The sequence below is a fragment of the Nicotiana tabacum genome, chromosome 12 (assembly GCF_000715075.1).
Source record: "Nicotiana tabacum cultivar K326 chromosome 12, ASM71507v2, whole genome shotgun sequence".
NCBI classification, from domain to species: Eukaryota; Viridiplantae; Streptophyta; class Magnoliopsida; order Solanales; family Solanaceae; genus Nicotiana; species Nicotiana tabacum.
In genome coordinates this window covers 24,717,867-24,738,466 of record NC_134091.1, presented here as the reverse complement: position 1 = coordinate 24,738,466, position 20,600 = coordinate 24,717,867, and the positions used below count along the sequence as shown (strand labels likewise).

Below are 20,600 nucleotides of genomic sequence, written 5' to 3'. Positions count from 1 at the left end.
AAAGTGCATCGGAGGACCTGTTCCATTTACAAGTTCTGTCTAGCTCATGCTTGACCTTGTTAGATCCTCCTTTAGAATTCTTACCTGCTCATCCCTTTCATAAAACTCATCTTTCATTTTTTATATATTTTTTTCTAGAGTGAGTTGCGTGTGATCATTTGTCTTTTTACTTGTTCCTAATTTCAGTTTTAGATTTTCAAATTTAAGCTCTAGGACAGTTGAGTCAAGTGCATGAATCTGGTTCTTCAACACAGTATTTTCACTTACAGTTTCACTAACCCTAAGTTCCAGATTTTTGCACTTAGCTTTCAAAATCACACATTCTTTAGATAATTGTTCCTTTTCATGGTTTACATCCTCAGATTCGTCAATTAGTTCTAGAAGTAACCCAGATAACCTTTCTTTAGACAACAATTTAATCTTGTTTAGCAGTGGTACAACTTTGGATTATGCTGTACTCATTTGGACCAAGTCCACAAACAAGCCATTTCTTGGCTTTAGCATTCTTCTCCCATTTTTTCAAGTCCTCAGCAGTGCAATCCGCTCTTGTCTTTGGCACCTCTACTCCTTCAGCATTTATCTTCAAGGTAGCCAGTGGACCATCGGTGACAATGTCCCATAGCTCATAGTCCTCTCCTATAATGTGATCTCTCATCCTATTTTTCCACCAAGAGTAGTACTGGACATTAAAGAGTGGTGGCCTAGCAGTGGATTGCCCTTCCCAGTTTCCAGGTGGTGCACTCATCTTGATCTTCTCCTAAGGTGTTAGCCTCTTCAAGGATAACCCTCTCTGATACCAATTGATATTTCATACTTCAATACCACACAAGAGAGGGGGGTGATTTGTGTGGTGTTTAATTTTTGCGTGCACTGATTGTAGAAGGACCTGGTTCTTCTAAGTGTTCCTTATACTACTGTTGCGGAAATAGTAAATATGGAAAGTAAAGAACACAAGTATTTTTACGTGGAAAATACCCGACTCAAAAGGTGAAAAAACCATTACCTACTACTCAGTAGGGTTTTCTCTGACACTTCACTTAATCACTGAGCCAAAATAGCATTTACAAAACTCTTTGTAAACCTAAGGATTACCTCTAATCCCGTTGTGGCAACCAGCCTCTAACTGTTGCGACAACTTCAAGTTAACTCTAACTTGAATACTCAGAGTACCTAATACAATTGCCTCTAGATAAAGCTGAAAGGTACAATTTGAATATACCTACTACAATGAAACTAGAAACACTTGAAACTGGTTCTTCAATCTGGCTCATGTAGCTTCAGGTTCGCACATTTGAATCACACAAGAATTGTTTGCAAAATGCCTTGCTATTTTGCTCTCAACTCACGTTTAGCTTCAACGTTTGTGCATACCTTTAGAATGAGAACATCCTGTAATATATTGAGTTAGTAGAATAAGAAATAACTAAAGTTCTAATGCTACTCTTCCTTGGTGGAAGTGTTCTAGCTATCTTCAACTTCTAACTCCACCCTTATCTTGGATAAAGTTCTCTTTGAGTAAGGAGTCCTTCTCCTTATCATTTATGCAATATTTTCAATCAGGAGATATCAGATATAACAACTTAAGCTTATCTCCTTCACGTTCATCCCTTATGCTCGAATCTGCCCGTGTCTGTGTACACTGTATATGGACCTAGTTCATACTCGAGTTCCTTTGTCAATCATAAAAACAAACTTCACTTGGGCCAACACTTACTCACCTTGCTGCCGATGAATTGTTTTTCGTTGTCGCAAACAATTACGGCATGTATCCCAAATCAACATATTATGTGATCCCAGATGAAGTCAATGACTTCTTTCTCTCGAATCTTTTCAAACGCTTGAGCCTTGACCCATTTGGAAAAATAATCGGTCATGAACAGTATGAATTGAGCTTTATCAGGTGTCCATGGCAGGGGACCGACAATGTCCATTCTCCACTTCATAAATGGCCACGGAGACAGGACCGAGTGGAGAATTTCTCCCGGTTGATGGATCATCAGGGCATGTCTTTGGCACTCATTGCACTTCTGTACGAAGTCTTTTGCATCCTTCTCCATTTCGGTCCATTAATAGCTGGCTCTGATTAGCTTCTGAATTAAGGATTATGCCCCCGAATGGTTCCCATAAGTTCCCTCGCAAACTTTTCTCATGGCGTATTCGGTCTCCCCCGGTCCCAAGCATCTAGCTAGTGGGCCAAAGAAAGACCTTCTGAACAATGTCCATTCGACCAAGCTAAATCTGGCGGCTTTGGTGCGCAGGGTTATCGATTCTTTAGGTTCCGAAGGCAATTTTCTTATCTTCAAGTAGTCTATATATTTGTTTCTCCAATCCCAAGTTAAAATCATTGAGTTCACTTTGGCGTGGCCTTCTTCTATCACCGAGTTCATTAGTTGCATTACTGCTCCTGAGCTGAATTCATCGGAAGCGACCGACGACCCCAAGTTAGCCAGTGCATCGGCCTCACTTTTTTGATCTCGGGGTACATGTTGTAGGGTCCATTCCCTGAATTGGTGTAGGGTTACCTGCAATTTGTCCAAGTACCTCTGCATCTATTCTTCTTTTACATCGAAAGTTCTGTTAACTTGATTTACAACGAGGTGGGAGTCACACTTGGCTTCGATCACTTCGGCCCCCAGGCTCTTAGCCAATTCTAGACCTGCAATCATGACCTCATACTCGGCCTCATTTTTAGTCAATTTCACAGTTATAATAGACTACCTAATTATATTTCCCGTAGGTGGTTTTAATATGATACCGAGTCCGGACCCCTTCGCGTTGGAGTCACCGTCCGTGAAGAGGGTCTAGATTCCCAAAATAGTCCTTAAGGTTAGCAGTAGTTCCCTTTGACTTGGGGTATTAAGGCCAACGTAAAGTCGGCCACGAAGTCTGCTAAAATTTGAGATTTAATGGCGGTTCGGGGTCTATACTCAATATCGTACCCGCTAATTTTTACGACCCATTTGGCCTACCGGCCCGAGAGCTCGGGCTTATGCATGATATTCCTCAGCGGGTAAGAGGTTATGACATATATAGGGTAGCATTGAAAGTGCGGCTTTAGCTTCCTGGAAGCGCTTAGCAAAGCGAGCGCTAATTTTTTCAGGTGAGGATACCTTGGTTCGGCCTCGCCTAGAGTTATACTAACATAGTAAATAGAAAATTATGTACCTTCTTCCTCCCTGACTAAGACACCACTTACCGTCGCCTCGAAAATCGCCAAGTAGAGGTACAGTTGTTCGTCTGCCTTCAGAGTGTGTAGTACAGGGGACTCGATAGTACCATTTGAGTTCTTCCAAAGCTTGATGGCATTTCGGGGTCTAGGAAAAGTTATTCTTCTTCTTTAATAGTGAGAAGAATTGGTGGCTCTTGTCCAAGGACCTCGAGATGAACCGGCCCAAGGCGGCTATACACTCGGTCAGTCTTTGAACGGTCTTGACATTATCCACCATGGTGATGTCATCTATGGCCTTTATTTTATCGGGGTTGATCTCGATACCTCGATTAGATACCATGAACCCGAGGAATTTGCCCGATCCGACCCCAAATGCACACTTCTCCGGGTTTAGTTTCATGTTGTATTTCTTTAGTGTGTCAAATGTCTCCTGCAAATATTTCAAATGGTCCTCTGCTCGTAGGGAATTGACCAACATATCATCAATTAAAGACCAAATAAGCGATCAAACCAATTGCGATGTTATGGCCAAGCCTGAACTTAGATTGAATAGTGACCTCGCCCTCGATTGGACCCTCGGTTCGAGCCCTGTCGTAAATGAAGAACAGGATAAGTGAACAAAAACTTTATCAATAGCTAAAAGGCATAAAATAAACTTGTATTACTTTGATTCACGTGTTATTGTGTGTGTTACAAAAGAAAAAGGTTTTCTTTATATAGTAGGAGAGTTTTACCCCTAGTATAAGTTTTAAAAAGGTAAAAATCTTCCTTTCTTGTTAATTACTTAATCATAACCGTCATCAAGCGAGATCCGTACTGTGATATCCGCTTGGGTCCTAATATCACGACCCTCTATTCGTCGCGTGTAACCGTTCACCGTGTTTCCCGAGGTCTTACAACTCATTCTTGGCCGGGACGCGTCGCTTTACCATACCCAATGACGAACACATCCCTCACTCTTCCTGGATCTCGATACGAAGAGTCTCTAACCTCGATTACAATCTCGTGCACCCGTGCCCTTCTTCCGTTTTCTCGCCGAGAAATCGAGGTAGACATTACCCCCGATTTTACCCATACACAAGCATGTTAGGTGTTTGTCATGATTTTCTTATTATATTTAGTTTTCCTATTCCATGAAGGAAGGACAATATATTTACCATAATTGATTTTTTTCTTTTATATAAAGGAAAATATAATTCTTCCATATTTGGCTAGTCGCTTTTCTTGGAGAAAAACGTTTGGACTTCTATAAATTGAGGATCCTTCCTTCTCATTTAGTAGCATCCACAATGTAGCCATATGAAGTTTGAGAGTCTTGTTTATGGGGAGAACTTTTCGAGACAAGTGTTAGTATGCCACTTGTGTTTGTCTCTTTCTGAGATTATTCTCTCGATATTTTGTACTCTTTTTGATATAGTGGATTGCTCATCTCTGCCGTGGATGTAGGTCAATTGACCGAACCACATTAAATATTTGTGCCTCTTTGATATATTTCTCTTCTGTTATTTATTTTATCGTCGTTCAAATGTTGCTTTACTAGCTTCCGCATGAACCTGAATATTTCGATCCTAACACATCGAAATCAAATACTTCTTGGCATGTAACTAACTTTTGCGACATGTTGTAATAGAATACTGTTAAGCTTGTAACTCGTCTAAATGATACAAACTCGACTAAGAGGGGACCTTGAACTCTAGATTCTAAAAGTAGCGCAAGTGCTAAATAGGTATCTTGCTATACTTGAATTTTCTGACAAATGTTATTTACTCATGAGGCATGTTAACCAATTATTCAAGTTATAAGCTAATCTATTTTAACATGAGTTTTCACACATCATTATTTACTAGTCAAACAGACAAATTTGAGATTATAGACTGCTCTATGACAAACTCTGTCAAACATGAAACAGAAACACTCGTCTTCATTGTTTGTTCAGAGTATAAAGGATATTAAAATATTTTTTTTGGGAATCATAACTTGTGTTGAAGAAGCACTTAATAATTGGCAATGATAAGTCATTGGATTCTACTGGTTAGGAATGAAAGATTCTTAAGTTGGTATATTGCATGAGCTGTTAAACTTTCTTCCCAGCTTGCAGAATGGTAACTACTAATAAAAACAAGAAAAAGACACTTATTAAAGCCAGAGAGTGTGATTATAACTTTTTTTTCTAAACTTTTCAAGTTTATCTTGACGTAAAATAATTAAACATGTCTATTACAATTTCATTGCTAATATCATCAAAAATTAAATCAGCAATCACCTTACCTATTTCCCTTTTCTCCTCAAATCCACTTGACTGTTCAAAAGAATTCAACAGGTCAAAATGCATTAAGTTTTTAATATTAGTTTCATTTATAGAGTCTTGACTCCATAACCTTATATTCTCCAATAGAAGCTCCCAAAGTTGCTCAGCTCCTAACATTCTTTGAAATCCTTCTTCTTCTTGAGGATCTTTCCTTTTCTGATTCTCTACCACTTCCTTCACACAGTCAAAAAGGAGCTGTCTTGATTGTTGTATTGCTTTCTTGCTATTAATGTACTGAGACTCAGGACTTGTTTCCTCTGATTTAGAAACTGATGGGGTTGAAAATTCCACTTGTAACTTCTTTGGCTTGACACATTCTTGTTCTGTTTTTGTTACATAAAAGTAGTTAGAGTTAAGATGTATATTTACACTAAATTCTATATGATTAAAGAAAGTTGCTATCATAAAAAATAGTACTAGTACTTACTTTTAAGATCTGGGGATTCCTCATCAGAAGATTCAGTTTCTTCTAACACTGACACAGGGCTGAGTTGCTTACTTTCTTCAAGAAAATCCAGTCTTAGCTTTCTGTCTTCACAAACCTGTTACCTTATGAACAACCAATCTGAATTCATAACAATAAAGTCACTAAACTATTCTTTATCACATTAAAACTAATCTCATCGTATGGCCACTGACGTAGCTACATACATTGAAGGGTGGTCAACCCAACACTCTTCACTGAAAAATTATACTGTATATATAGCAACTTATACTGTGTATATAGGTTAAATATTCTTTTTTATGTGTATTAAATTCTGAACACCCTTCGCCTGGCTTTGCCACTGCGTATGGTCACTGATTTTATTCAAAGCCACAATCTATATTTTGTCACATTTAAGTTAATTTTAGTGTATGATCAGTGAACTTTATCGAGTATAACAGTAAAATCACAAACTATTAAGTTTTATATGCATGTTTAGTTGCTGCAAAACCAAGTCTTTACCTGTTTTTCACTGAGAAAGTTTCCATCTACAGCTTGTGGTGATAAATTATCTGCTTCTTCTACATCACTAGTATCTGAACAAGAATTGAACACAGTAGTGCTGCTTGCTGAAGAAAAGTTATCATCATTTGCATTAGTATTGCCTTGGCCATTCTTGATTGTAGCATTATTGTGTTGTTCACTTGCCAAATTCTTGATTTTTTGGTTATGGCTAATGGTAACAAGCTTGTTCAACACAGATTTTACAATCTTAGAACAATTAGGAATGACTTTTCTTTTCTTCTTTGTACCACAACTGGCTGATTTCTTCAAGAATTTAGTAGTAGAATTTACAGAACAGCACCTACAATCGCCATTTGAGCTAAGGGTGTGGCCTCTTTCAAGAAGGTAAAGCTCTAAGGTAAAAGGTTCTTGTTGTTCTAGGAGGAATTCTCCTAGTTGTTTGGACATGTTTTGAAATATTTAGGTTGTAGTGTGGGTGCTAAAAGTAGAAATGAACTTGAACTAGCTATGATGTTAAAGAGAATAAATTTGAAAGACTTAAAGAGAATTGCTGGTCAGGGCAAAAGGATAAGGAATTGGGCATTATTAATTGTGAGAGACAAGTTAAGCATCTGTCTCTTTTTTGTGACAGAACAAGTGTTTGGATCAGAGAGAAATAGAAGAGAAGAACACTGCAGATTTAAATTAAGGGGATGGGGCATTTGAGAAAAGACAATAACATGATTCGCTTTTGTGAAAAAAATGGATTTTTATATTAAAATTTTTACCTAACCTTTTGAGACCATGCAATCTGAAGTCAATGTGCTAGGTATTTCTATAGTTAAACTTAAAGCTACCAAGCCTCGAGAAGGTGGCCCCACCTGAAAGAAAATATATTATTTAAGTTATACACAAAGATTTACATTATTAGGGTAATTTAATCGTGTTATTTGATTTTTTACACTCTCAGCATAGTTTAATGATAACAAATTAGTTACAATTTTTTTCCTCGCAAGGCAGGGGTTCGGTTTGCGTACACACTACCCTCCCCAGACCCTAAGCGTGAGATAATACTGGGTATATTGTTATTGTTGTTGTAAATTAGTTACAATTTTTATCAAGTTATTGGTAATTCCTATCAGACATTTATCTATAATTATTTTATAAATAATTTAATCGTATAAATATTTTTTTACATTACGGGACTTGAACTCAAAAAAAAAAAGAAGCACAAAAATCAACAAAGAGGCATGAACTTACTATAGTATGTGTGGTCCTGATAGGTTTTGGTTTTATTCAAGAGCAGCCTATCTAAAAAAAGCAACAAAGGAACAAAATGAAAATTGATGACTTTTGCATGGGAAGTTTAATTTGGTAACGTGACTGTGTACTGATTAGTCTAAGCAATAAGCTAAAGGAAAGATGAATATTTGTACTATAAAATAATTATTTTTCAACATACTATAAAATATATTGAACACAAAATTTTGGAAATGTTCATCCACAAGTCATAATCAACAAAATTGGGCATCCAGTTAAGTAAATATATAGCGGGATAATTTGTATCTCCTCTATATGCATGTGCATCATCCTCAAACTTCGTTTTCATGTCCCCTTATCTCTTTCCTCTACCTCTTTAATTTGACAAAAAAATTGGTGGGAAAATGTATGTGCTTTTTCTATTGTATTTTGGGAAAGCCACATGGTAACATAAGACTCAAACCTACTTCGTTTCGACATTTTTAAATAACTCATTTTATTACGTAAAGATTGTAATAGTAAAATGTTGATAATTAAGTTTGTGATGAAAGGTAAAATAGCCATTTAATACACTAACCAAGGAGAAAAAGACGCTCGAATATGGAGATAGTTTGCCTCCAACTAGCTTGAAAGACTATGTAGGGAGCTCTTTTGCTTTTAATAAAACTTTCAATATGAGTTAGTCGGGTCGATAAGTTTTGAATACCAGATAATTAATAAAAAAGCTAGCTCGAAAGACTATGCCTGATTATATTATAAATACATAATCATATCTCTTTTACTGTCGATTAATTTCTTGTATATTATAATTAAAATATGTGTAGGCTAAGTGTAATAAGACCCTTCTAAATATCCTTTCGTACACACATATGTTCACTTAAAAATCTAATGATCTAATGATTTAAACTTCATAAACTCCCTAACATTTTTGTTGATTCTTAACTTTAAACCCTAAAAATCCTGGTCGAGCCTAATCAATACTCACTCCGGTTCACAATAAGTGATTTTTTTGCCTTTGTTTGTAGTCCAAAATAAGTGATTTTTTCAGATTTCAAGAATAAATTAATTATTTTTTTTCCTACACTGCCCTTGGAGTAAATAGGGTTGGAGTATGTTTTAGGAGTGTTTATGTGAAGAAATAGTAAAGGTTAATATAGTCAATTTCATTGCTAATTAATGTTAAAAGGTGAATTTTTTAATCTGTGTGAAAACAACCAAAAAATCACTTATTGTGGACCGGATGGAGTAATATGTGGTTCTATGTGTGAGAATGAATGCAATGAACATAGAGCTTCAGCTACCGTTTGATTCTTATGCACCAACAAAAAATAAATGTCTATGATTTTCAGAGCATATTTTTTTCCTCAATAATTGTTGAGACAAGGCGCTGTTTGTTTTCGTTATTATAAAATTACACCTCTTTTTGGGGCCAAATACGAGGAATTCTGCCAAAATCTTCCATTTTGTCTCATATTAGACGAATATTAAATCGCCAACCTCTTCCCTTTTCTTTGGTTTTTAATTTGCATACATTTCTTCCTTTTGTTGAATAACACGCAATAGTATATTATGTATTTATCTTAATATCAGGGGTTGTTGAATTGATTAAATATCATCAAATGTATCAAGAAATTTAATATGATTTCTTCTGTCTATTCTCCATCCATATATTGAGATAGATATTTATAAAGAAACTTGTCTTTCAATCGAGAACGTTTGGAACTCAGGTTTAGCGGATAAAATTAGTACCCGAAACATCACAATCTATCTTGTTTCTGTTAATCTAGCTAGCCGGGGGTTTATCGGATATAACCTTTCTACCTGCATAAGGTACGAGTATGGATACGAACACATTATCCTTCACATGCCTCACTTATGAAATTACACTTGGTCTGTTATTGTTGTTGTTGCTAAACGCACAAATCCTCAAAGTTCTTTTCAGTAAGGACAGACTTTGATTAGGCTTTAAGAGAGACGTGACTATATGAAATGACCAGCGTAAGATATCTAATGGGACTTTTCTTTTCAATTTCATTAATATTTGACGAGGACACTTATATTTATTTTTCCTTGTTCCTTTTTCCCTATTTTCCGTCTGTAATGAAATTGCAAGAAAGTTCAGGGAAAGAAAATGATATAATTGAGCTACAATATTGAACATGAGGTTATAGAGAAGACACGTTATCCATCAATCTTCATTTCCTTTCAAGAATAAGACGCTTACATCTACAAGAAAAGAGAACTAAATGCAAAATAATAAGGTACAAAAATACCCAAGCCTTCAAATCATTTACTCATACCGTCGGTAAACCCGTGACCTCGCGAGAACATAAATGAATTCAAAATTTTAATTAATAAATAAAGAATATTAGCCAATTTTACCTAATATACTTTTGTGACAAATTGCCTCAACTTTAACTTAAATGTAAATATTTTTTAAAAAGTTGGCAGTAGTATAGTAGCAACGTGAAAACTTACTGGCTAGAGATGAAACATTCTCTGAACAGATAGAAAGAATCCTCAGCTTATTACGCCTTGTGCAGATTACAGCAGTTTGAGTAGACAGAGTTATGGGCACAGGGACAGGAGATGCTTTGGTAATGACGTAACTATGGAAGACCATACTGTTTCATGTGCACTTGTTTCAAACTTCAAACATGAAAAGACAAACAGAAACCAAATCTGCAGGTGCTATCTTCATTTCTGCTCACGACAAAACTACTCCTATCAATTATTTGTCTCAGTAAAACCATCCTGCACTAAAAGACAAACAGAAACTTGAGACAATGAAGTTTTTTCCTGTTACCATTATAGACCTATTTTCCTGTTACCATTATAGACAAGTGACAAATGCTAGGTGTTCGTTGCATCACAAAATTGTGTGACTTACATTTCTTTTAATATACACTTCAAGGGAGATTTTACATATAGAATTTTTTTTTATGAAGTACCATTTGAGACTAGGTTATTCTAGTGGTAAAGCTTATAGCGACTACTCCCTTGTTTGAAACCGTTATGATAAAAATTCTAATAGAGAATATAGGGACATTTGGTGTGTTGTGTCACCATTTGCAAGATACTTTTATTCAAGTGAGGAGGTTTCGAGGGTAATGCAAGTACACAATGGTGTAATCTTGTATGTCACTCTGTATCACTTCTTAACCAAGGCCGTATAAGTCAATGCATTACAACAGGAGTAATACAGATACATAATTCAGTTCATAATGGGATCCTGAATAGTATTTAGTTACTTGAATACATAGCAAGAAGAAAGAATGACACTACAACACCAAATTGTGCATGACTTGGGTTCTGTGACTTAAAATTGTGTATGAAACTCAACTCTCATAATCCAGGAGATCTGGATATACTGAAATTGGCTTCTGTGACTTAAAATTACCAATCACAGATTTGAAGTCACTATGAAGCGAGACGATGGATCTTTGTCGACATGCAAAAGCAACACTAAACTGTTTAATCTCGTCTTCGAGGTTTTGCCTCCTCTTTACTTCAGCATTCAAATCCTCCCATACCTTTCCCTTTTGGTTAGTAACGAGTTCGAGCTTCTCACTGGAAGTGGAAACTTTTTGTATCAATAAATCCCTCTCTTCTTTCAAGAGATGAAACTCCCTTTCTAAGCTATTATATCTATCCCTGGAAGCGACAAGAAGCTGATTATTGAGGTCCAACTCCTTTTCCAAGTTCTCGTACTTTGCCTGGATTGTTTTGATATCTTCATCCAGTTTCTTCTTCCAACAAGCAATTTCTCCACCCAGAGTGCAGTCCTTGATCATATTAAAAACGTATACTTAAAGAAAGGAGGAAAAGCGTCTATAACTATCAAGATGTTTAAGCTAAAAAAGTGATTCCCCTTGTGGGTTAGATCATGGACCTTGGAACTTAAATTATCATGAGCCTTGAACTTAGCAGGTAATATCCCATTGTCAGAATCGAAAAGCATGTAAGAATTAACAAGTGAGACCTTGAGAACTGTGACTGGGCAGCTACCTTATATTGGGAGCTGAGTGGCTGATTTCCTGAGTTTTCATCCTCTGATAATACAAGTGATGAAATTGTTCTATTCAACTTATCATAAAGCTTGATACGTTGCGCTTCAATTGAAGAATTATTTCCAGCAGAGGACTTATCACTGTGCATAGCTACCGAAAAGTGAGATTCCAGAGTTGCAAAAAGACAAGTACCAATTTCACTTGTTGTAGAGAGCAATTTGGCCGTTGCAGATTTCTCATTAGCTACAAAATTCTGTCCAAACGACAATGGAGAAAAGACATACATAAGAAAGAGATATTCACCATCCACAGAAATTCGCCGAACTTACACAATAAGTAGGCATTACCTGCAAAACTGAAAGCACATCCGTGTATATATCTTTACAAGTTGTGACAGACTCGCACAATCTTTGAGGGATCTCATGGATCAAGAGTGCCTCTTGCTGGAGTTCAGATACCTCACTCATTAGCTGTTCATTTAGTGATTCTTGTTCTGTATGGTGTCTCTGAAAATTAAAGATTAAAGGATAAGTTGAGAACTTAGTGCAGCATAACAAAACCAATAGTTTGTCACATTTATCCTCAAATGACTTGTTCTATACTTCAGTAAGTCATGTCGTTCAAAATTTTGTATCTCTTGATAAGAACTAGGACCAGGAAGGACTAATCTATTGAACATCTCAATCAGGAAAAACGTCTTAAACAGTAGAGTGATAAAACAGGTGGTCAGTGACTGGTCAACTGAAACAAGCTTTAAGTAACAAGAAAATGATATCAATTGATACTAACCCTAAGTTCATCTCTTTCCTCTAAAACAAGTTCCAACTGCCTTCTGAGATTCTGTGCCTCTTGCTTGTAATTCTCTGTCGACAAACCCTGGTAGAAATTCTGGTAAGTCTTACAAATATGTATGTGTAAACTTAGTTTACAAGAGTAAATATTTGTTAAATAATTGAAGGACAATTGAAACTGCAAATCATAGCCTTCAATATAGTTAAATCCATGTTAACAATTATCAGATGAAAAAGATGATGTGCCCCATTCTCCACCCCCTTCCCCTCGGAGCGCTAAAAAAGAAGTTATAGATAAACGGTGAGAACACCCAGAAACTCGTGCTAAACTATTTGCCTATCAGATTTGTAAAGATTAAGAAGGGTGCATATAACTTTCGCAGTGTAACAGAACATAGAGTAAAGCAAGTTGTCTTGCATTTTGTTGGGGAAGAGAGAATAAAAGTATAATGGGTAACAATTTAAGAAGAAAGACCACAGCATCTGTATGCGAAAGTAGACTCACATCATTTTCATCATTGGGTAAAGATGATTGAACTTTTATAGAAGGAGTCATGTGAAGTGAATCAAGATCAACCACAAAGCCTTTATTTATTTTCATCCAGGTGTCTTCATCGGCAAAATTGCTAAAAGCATCTGGCACAGGGCTGTATTCTAGCTGCTGAGACCGTTGTGATCTCTTAGCAACAAAGGCACTGGGAACTGGCTTCAAACAAGGGGTACTAAAAGCATCTTCCTGGCAAGTGATACTGCTACTGCTTTCTTCCTGGTTCTACGAATAGAAATTGAACTTCTGTCAGTACCATGCACATAAGAGAAACAGAGAATTGGCATTCAAATTAGAGGTCTCCTATAAAAAGTATGAGCAAGCCCTTGTCTACTTTTCGTAGTCAAAATTCCATAAGAACTACAAGTGCATCAGCATGATGAAAGTACGAAGTGCCAGAATATGAGAAAATTTTAAGGTCACTCTCTCTCATAAGAACCAGGTAGACAATTCGCATAAAAGGTAGCTAAATCCTATATGGCAAGCGAACGCAATGAAAATGCTAAAAGTATCCAAATATGTGGCACTCAAACACTTCTATTGTACAAACGTTGTGGCAAACATATTTTTTCTTCTGTGCGAACCATTTTTTGAGGAACGAAATTCAGAACATAAAAGGGGTTAAAAGATAATAGAGAATGGAGATGATAAAGAAACAGGAATCATCCAAGCATCTCATTGTGTCCCAAGTGGAGCCTCCACCTGATATTCTAAAAAGGAGCTGAGCTCGGGACAAAGGGACAAGATAGTCTAAGGAAGTCCACAGCAGCACAGTTCACATATTTTACCTGTGTAGCATGTCCATTTGAGTCTGAGATAGATGCAAGATTACTGAGATTATGGATTTTTTTCTGTTGCTCAAGGATGCATTGCTCTCGCTCTTTCTGTGATCTTCTCTCCTCCTCCAACTCCATAGCAAGCTTCTCTCGCTCGTGTTCGTACTGATGAATGAAGAATAAGCAGTCATGGCCTATGTCAATGTAAGACACGAACAAGCTTCTACCTCTAAACAAAAGAGTAAATAATAATTACCTTCAGTAGGTCATTTCTGAGTTTCAGTATCTCTTGCTCGAGCACCTCGGAATGTGATCCCTATGTAAAAGATTTCATCCCATTTATGATATTGTTATGTGAGTTATGAATATGAAGCCCAAGACACATGTCAATAACCTGAAGTTTCATGCGTAGTTCCTCTATTTCTCGAGTTTGCCGCTTCAATAAGGCTGCATCAGTTAATATCTACAAAGAAGTTGAACTACAATAAGCTCTGCCTTAAAAGTCAAAGAAAGAAGCTAGTAACTTATAAGAAGTCTCGTTATTTGGTTCTGGGCAGAAAATCTGCAACAAATAAGAAGTCTGATATAAGAAGTCTCCTGAAGCTTGTGATTTGTAAGAGAAAGGGAATTATAACCAGTTCAAGAATGCACTGTACTGCTTCTAGGCAAAACTCACCTTCTTTGTGTGTTAAAAATAGGTGCTTGAATGGATGTTTAAACCAAAATCTAAAGTATATATATACCAGAAAAATTTAAGTTGTGTCAATTAGGAACTTTCAGAAAGACGAAGCTTATCAGAAAGGCAGAGATTGATAATCCGTGGTCATGACAGCTAAAAAAATGGAGTGCCTAAGTGCTGCAATTGCATTATTGGCATGTGAACTACTATCACGTTCAAGCAGTAAATAGAGTTTCCTCGATACATACTGCAATTTTGAAAATTAGAAATCTACCATACAATGTCTTATTGGATATATTTCATTCTTTCTCTGTCAACAAGCATGCCCAATGGAGCGTAATTTGATATCTCTGAATGCAAGCCATAGTGTCTTAGCAACTAATATCAAATTAACCTGTTATACTAACAAGAGTATTTCTATTTTGCAGGAACACAGGTGACCATTTAATCTCATTAGGTGTCTGTAGAGTGGATCATAAACAAGTAATTACATAAAAAGAATAATTAATGGAGCCGACCTCATTTACTTGAACACAGTTGGTGATCCGTTTAGCTCTACTAGCAAATTGGAGTGTTCCCTTTGATTCCTCTACATGAATCTGGACACAAGCATTGAACTCTTTAGACTGATGTACAATTTGATTTCTGTTGTCACAACAAGGGTAATAATAACAAGGTTACCTCTTCTGGTGCTACTGTACAAATTATTGAAGTTATAGCATTGCCGCCTAGAGCAGGTTGCAGAATGCGCGTGAGCTTACTGTCACGGTAAGGAATGTGTACCCTGATCAAGTAGATAATCAGACTAGTCACACATTCATTTTGTGCATGAACATATATTCAATTGAGTATCCGAAACAACTACCTTAGTTTTACACCTTCACTTAGTTTATTGATAACATTACCAAGGATCATTAGGCTCTTGTTAATGTGCTTTCCTTCCTTCAGACGAACTCCCCCAGCTCCAGTTTTAGCAATCCGTTCAGACCCCGCTAAATCTACCAAATTCTAGTATCGAAGAGTTGAGTTGACAAATTAGATTAAATGGAGTAAAGTCAGTAAACACTATAAATGAGGGCAAAGGACAAGAAAGGTGAATGACCAGAAAGCTAAAGAAGAGACTATCATATTTGCGATTTATGCTCTCCTGCCCAATGAGCTTCTTAATCAACTACAACAAATCAAAACTAAATGATATTCTTTTACTTCTTTAATTGCACCATATAAAGACATAAATCAGACGATCCACAGAAACTTGACATTCAAAATGACCTACAGAATGATATACTTTGCAACAACTACAAATTTTTAAAATTTTCTCAGATTCTTTGAGAGATCTATCACACCTCAAAGAACTCTTTTTTTTTTTAATTTCTTTTAAACAACTATAAGAATTTTATAATATAAAACCACTAGTAATTCATATGGAACAATAAATTGCTTGCAGGGAACTTGAAGAAATGAATACCGACCAAAATGGAAACACGAACAGCGTCATCTGGATTATGCTTTCCTTTGCTTTCAATTACCTAATTTAACAGAAAGGAAATGGAAATGAATCATTTCAATATTCTCATACAATTTTTGGAGTCAACATGCATCAGCATTCGGAAGAAACATAATCAATCTACAATTGACTCAAGATTATTACCATCCTGAAGATGGTGTGAGATCTACTGCTTCTAACATTCATGTTGGTTTCACCAAAATGTCTGTTAACTGCAAAATTTATTGTCACGTGTAGTGTATTGGTAATACATATAACAAAATAACTATAATAATCAAATAGTCATTAATAACTACACTAATTCTACAAAGAAGAGTGTCCTATATTATTCTTCATGATGTCAAACCTTCTCCTTGCTGTATAAGCTCAAGTACTTGTTCAGCATCGTTTACTATTTCTTCCCTCAAACCTGCGACAAAAACTCCACGCTGGAAAATAATTTATATTAAGTTTTCTTGACATCAAATAAGACTTTTGAAAGTATATGATATAAAAGTAAATGATGTACTACCCACAACTTACATCCAAACTTTCATGAATCTGCAGTTTCTGGTTCTCTACAGCAAATAGATCATTAATCTCTTCATTGTAGATTTCCATATAAGATACTCGAATCAGAAACTCCCTATTAGTTGTCTGGAAAACATGAATTAGAGTAAGTAAAAAAAGGGAGCTTTATTTGCAAAACGCCAGTAAACAACATACAAGAAACAAAACTGGAGAAAAAGAAATTAACTAATCTATTGATAAAACAAGCTATAGTAACAAATAAAATTAAAGAAAATAAATACCATCTCAATTTTCTGAAATATGTCATTGACCGCACGCTGGATGACTCCTGGATCATTCTGAGTGCCATTCATAGTAAAAGTTTTACCACTACTGGTTTGCCCATATGCAAAAGCAGTTCCTAAACAAAAATTCAACTGTAACATAAGGACCTTTTGAGTTGAGTAAACTGTAGTTTCAGAGATTTTTCACATCGGATAATAACAAACACCATATCTTCTTAAAACCAGAAAAGTTATTGCCACCATCCTTTAAAGACTACATAACAGGCCAACTTGTTATGCAAATCCTTGACATAAAGCTCAAAGCAGCAGAACCGGTTCCAATGAGTTTTGTGATTTCACATTGATTAAGTTCTACTGTATCTTCCTTCTGAAATTAACAAATTTGCCACGAAACCTAAGTCGAGTCAGCTATCAGTCCCCGTCTTTCCAAAATTTTGTAATTTGGTACACTACCCCCTAATAACCTCGAAATGTTTACCTTTAGGCGAAACAATTAAGTTTTACGAAAGCAAATTGTTCAGAAAATAAACTGCTACAACTGCCTCGAAGCAAAATTACAATCAAACATACATGGTAAAAGTCGCCCTCGATTAACACATTCCAGCATATAATATGTTAAGCTGAAAGGAGCTCACACATCAAACAAAACACGATGCCGAGAAAGCGTACCGTTGAAACCTTCAAGAGCAGCATGAATAATGTCCTTAGTAAGAAGGTCATAAACCCTAGCATTAGAACAGTCCTGATCGAACACATGATCTGCCAGACATCACACATTCTGGTCAAACTTTTACTTCAAGTTCACACACACATATGTAATCGAAGATAAATGGTGAAAAAGTTGGATACCAAAAGTGTAGGAGGCGCCGGAGATCGGAGTACCGAGAGACTTGTGAAGAGAAATGCGATTGTCTTCAACTTTCCAAAAGGTTCCATTGTAATTCTCTTCGTTACTCCTTGCAGGTCTCACTCTAACTGCTACGCACACCTTCTCCATATCTTTCTTTAACTGGATCTGATTTGGTTCAGAGAATTGGGGATTACAGGTTTGAGACGGCTATGGCCTTTAGGAGGGGCTTTCATTTGAATTATTTCTAAACGTTGTGATTTGAATTTGCATTCTTTTACGTAAATACCCTTGTATTTGTTTAGAATTTACGAGTCGGTTTGATGGGCTGATAAAAAAAATGTAAATATGTTTTTGGGCCATGAGGTGTTAGGGTATGCCCAATGGGTTGTCTTTCATAGAAAAATCATTTATTCATATTTTTATTTCTTCTGCATTTCTGGTCCGTGTGAGGCTTTTTTTAAGTATAAAATTGGTCGGTCGATCGAACTAGTTGCACTCGCTAGTCAATATACATATATAATATGCATATTATATGTATATATTATATATAAAATATATATTTTGTCTGCTATAGAGCGACTAAAATATACATTTAAAAAAATCTTTTTGGGGTCCATGTGAGGATTCACAGAGGTTTTACCTCCTTAATACACAGTAGGACTCGCTTACTCCCCAAGGATGAGAAATAATCTTAGCATAAAATTACATGTAGTATTAATATATCGTCTGATTTTTCTTGTCAAAACCCTTAATTAGGAATGTAACATTTGATTATCATTTTGATGAATAACCTTTGCGATAATTACACACTTAATTCAGTATTTTATGTGTGATAGGATATGAAGTATGAATGTGTATTATTGTACGTTATACATGGATAAGCTAATCTTTTAAAAACTAAAATTGTTGTTGTATCAAATAGTTAGAATTGGCAAAGCGCCTCTTCATCCTCAAGTTTTGGAAAAGTAAATTCATACTGGTAACTAAATAAACAGTACTAAAAGGCATATATAGGGTTAATTTCACTGATGGTCATTGAACTACCTTTTAATTTCACTAAAATCATTTAACTATTTTTTATCACTTAAAAGTAACTAAATTTTATCATTGTCACTTAAAAGTCATTTTGCCTCAAACCCCTACCATAAATATGACATGGCATTAAATTTTATGATAAAAATCCAAAAATAAATGCCACATAAGCTAATATGGGTCATACCTATTTTAGATCTATTTATCCTTTAATGTAATTTGATCCATAATCCAAATGAGTTTCGATAAAAAAAGATATTAATTTCATATTAGTTTAAAATGATTATCCTATACTACAAAGTTTTGTCTTTTCTGTCACAACACATTCATAATTATTCTATACTAAAATAATCTATGCTAGAAAATTCTTATCTTGTTTGTATGCCCCATCTGAGTCATTTTATAACTCTACTGAAGCTAAAATACTATTATATACAATAGTATTTTAAAATGACTCGGATGGGGCATACAAACAAAATAAGAATTTTCTAGCTTAGATTATTTTACTATAGAATAATTATGAATGTGCATTATGTAACAAAAAAGGTAAAAAATTTTAGTATAAGATAATCATTTTAAACTAATGTGGAACTTAATATTTTTTTTTATCGAAACACATTTGGATTATGGGTCAAATCACATTAAAGGATAAATGAATCTAAAATGGGTATGACCCATATTAGCTTATGTGGCATTTATTTTTGGATTTTTATCATAAAATTTAATGTCATGTCATATTTATGATAGGGGTTTGAGGCAAAATGACTTTTAAGTGACAATGATAAAGTTTAGTTACTTTTAAGTGACAAAAAATAGTTAAATGACTTTAGTGAAATTGAAAGATAGTTCAATGACCGTCAGTAAAATTAACCCGGTATATATACTTAACTGTATATTTACATAAAATTTGACATTACTTCAGTCAAACAAAAAAATATCTTGGTTAGGTAGTCTTTGTAAAATCCGATACCTATTAACATGCTACAATAAAAAAGTAAGTTAATTCCCCAAATTCTTTCTTAATCCGTGGACCAAACGAGTGAACTAACTCTCATCATTTCAATTATCTTTAAGCTCCCTTATCTCATTTATTTTGTTTTCTTTTTAAATCAGCGAGGAGACATACTTTATATTACCAACAGGGAACCTAATTAGAAGCATCTTCAAACCCTACGAAAAGTTGCCTTATCACTAGGAAAGTGCAATATCACAAAAATATGAAAAAAGGCAAAGCAAAGTCAGAGATTGCAAATCACTGAGGTACAAACTAAATTAAACAAAGACACATACATCTCTGTTGCTATCAGCTTTATTAGGTGATAAAATCAACTTTGTCACTCAACTCTTCCCAAACTAGTCAAAAAGGAAAAATACATTGACACTTTCAAGAACTTTCTTTGTTGAGCTACCAAAAAACTTGGAAATGAAGAAAAAGACTGACTAGAAAATAATTAAGACATGGCCCCGCACAGACCGAGGTAGAGTTTGAAGTCTATCATTTTTATACTATTTGTCATCCAATTCATAATTCTTATTAGGTTACAAATTAAATATTTATATATATTTAACAAAAAATTTTAATACACATATATAATTTTAAAAAAAATTACTATGTTCGTACTAATAGCTAATATTGTTCCGCCCACCAACCGGCTCCCCCGGAAATTGGAAGGAAATAGCAGCCGAAAAGGCCAAAACTTGATCATATATAGATAACAATATTAATTAATACTACTAATTAATGAAACTAAAACAACCTTTTAAAAGTAGGTTTGAACAACGTCTAAGGTGTCTTTTATATGATTGGTTCAGGGAAATGCTAAGTGCACATCTAAGATTGATAACTAACTAATTGTGCAATTTGTGGTCTTTGTTATTCTCTTTATATCAACTTTATCTTTTCTTTTTCTCTTTGGACTTAGGGAAAATGATCTGATTTGATGGGGGCA

At 35.3% G+C, this 20,600-nt stretch overlaps 2 protein-coding genes across 3 annotated transcripts; both read right to left on the bottom strand.

The window, feature by feature from the left end:
* Window positions 1-5,307: 5,307 nt before the first annotated feature.
* On the bottom strand, window positions 5,308-7,149 carry LOC107780455 (uncharacterized). Its single transcript, XM_016601004.2, has 3 exons — window positions 6,424-7,149; window positions 5,905-6,019; window positions 5,308-5,800 (listed from the first exon to the last, which is right to left on the bottom strand). The coding sequence occupies exons 1-3, from the start codon at window positions 6,871-6,873 to the stop codon at window positions 5,355-5,357; spliced, it is 1,011 nt and encodes a 336-aa protein (XP_016456490.1). The 5' UTR covers window positions 6,874-7,149; the 3' UTR covers window positions 5,308-5,354.
* Window positions 7,150-10,794: 3,645 nt separating this feature from the next.
* Window positions 10,795-17,851, bottom strand: LOC107780456 (kinesin-like protein KIN-7N). Of its 2 annotated transcripts, none has more exons than XM_016601005.2 (18): window positions 17,619-17,851; window positions 17,439-17,528; window positions 16,767-16,885; window positions 16,498-16,611; window positions 16,322-16,403; window positions 16,120-16,187; window positions 15,941-15,997; window positions 15,334-15,476; window positions 15,150-15,252; window positions 14,987-15,067; window positions 14,184-14,252; window positions 14,046-14,105; window positions 13,802-13,954; window positions 12,972-13,238; window positions 12,465-12,551; window positions 12,023-12,181; window positions 11,674-11,928; window positions 10,795-11,450 (listed from the first exon to the last, which is right to left on the bottom strand). In XM_016601005.2, the coding sequence occupies exons 1-18, from the start codon at window positions 17,764-17,766 to the stop codon at window positions 11,004-11,006; spliced, it is 2,502 nt and encodes an 833-aa protein (XP_016456491.1). In that variant the 5' UTR covers window positions 17,767-17,851; the 3' UTR covers window positions 10,795-11,003. The 2 variants fall into 2 exon arrangements, with proteins under 2 accessions (XP_016456491.1, XP_016456492.1); XM_016601006.2 differs by having other exon boundaries at window positions 12,972-13,232.
* Window positions 17,852-20,600: the final 2,749 nt, after the last annotated feature.

What these genes read in the sequence shown, in the direction of transcription:
- LOC107780456 (XM_016601005.2), bottom strand. Translation starts at nt 17,766, where the DNA reads ATGGAGAAGGTGTGCGTAGCAGTTAGAGTGAGACCTGCAAGGAGTAAC. An exon ending in CTGTTCGTGTTTCCATTTTG is followed by an intron (nt 15,477 to 15,940) that starts GTCGGTATTCAT and finishes CTTCGATACTAG; the next exon opens with AATTTGGTAGATTTAGCGGG. An exon ending in CAAATGGACATGCTACACAG is followed by an intron (nt 13,239 to 13,801) that starts GTAAAATATGTG and finishes TTCTATTCGTAG; the next exon opens with AACCAGGAAGAAAGCAGTAG.
- LOC107780455 (XM_016601004.2), bottom strand. Translation starts at nt 6,873, where the DNA reads ATGTCCAAACAACTAGGAGAATTCCTCCTAGAACAACAAGAACCTTTT. An exon ending in ACTTTCTCAGTGAAAAACAG is followed by an intron (nt 6,020 to 6,423) that starts GTAAAGACTTGG and finishes ATAAGGTAACAG; the next exon opens with GTTTGTGAAGACAGAAAGCT. An exon ending in GGAATCCCCAGATCTTAAAA is followed by an intron (nt 5,801 to 5,904) that starts GTAAGTACTAGT and finishes TAACAAAAACAG; the next exon opens with AACAAGAATGTGTCAAGCCA.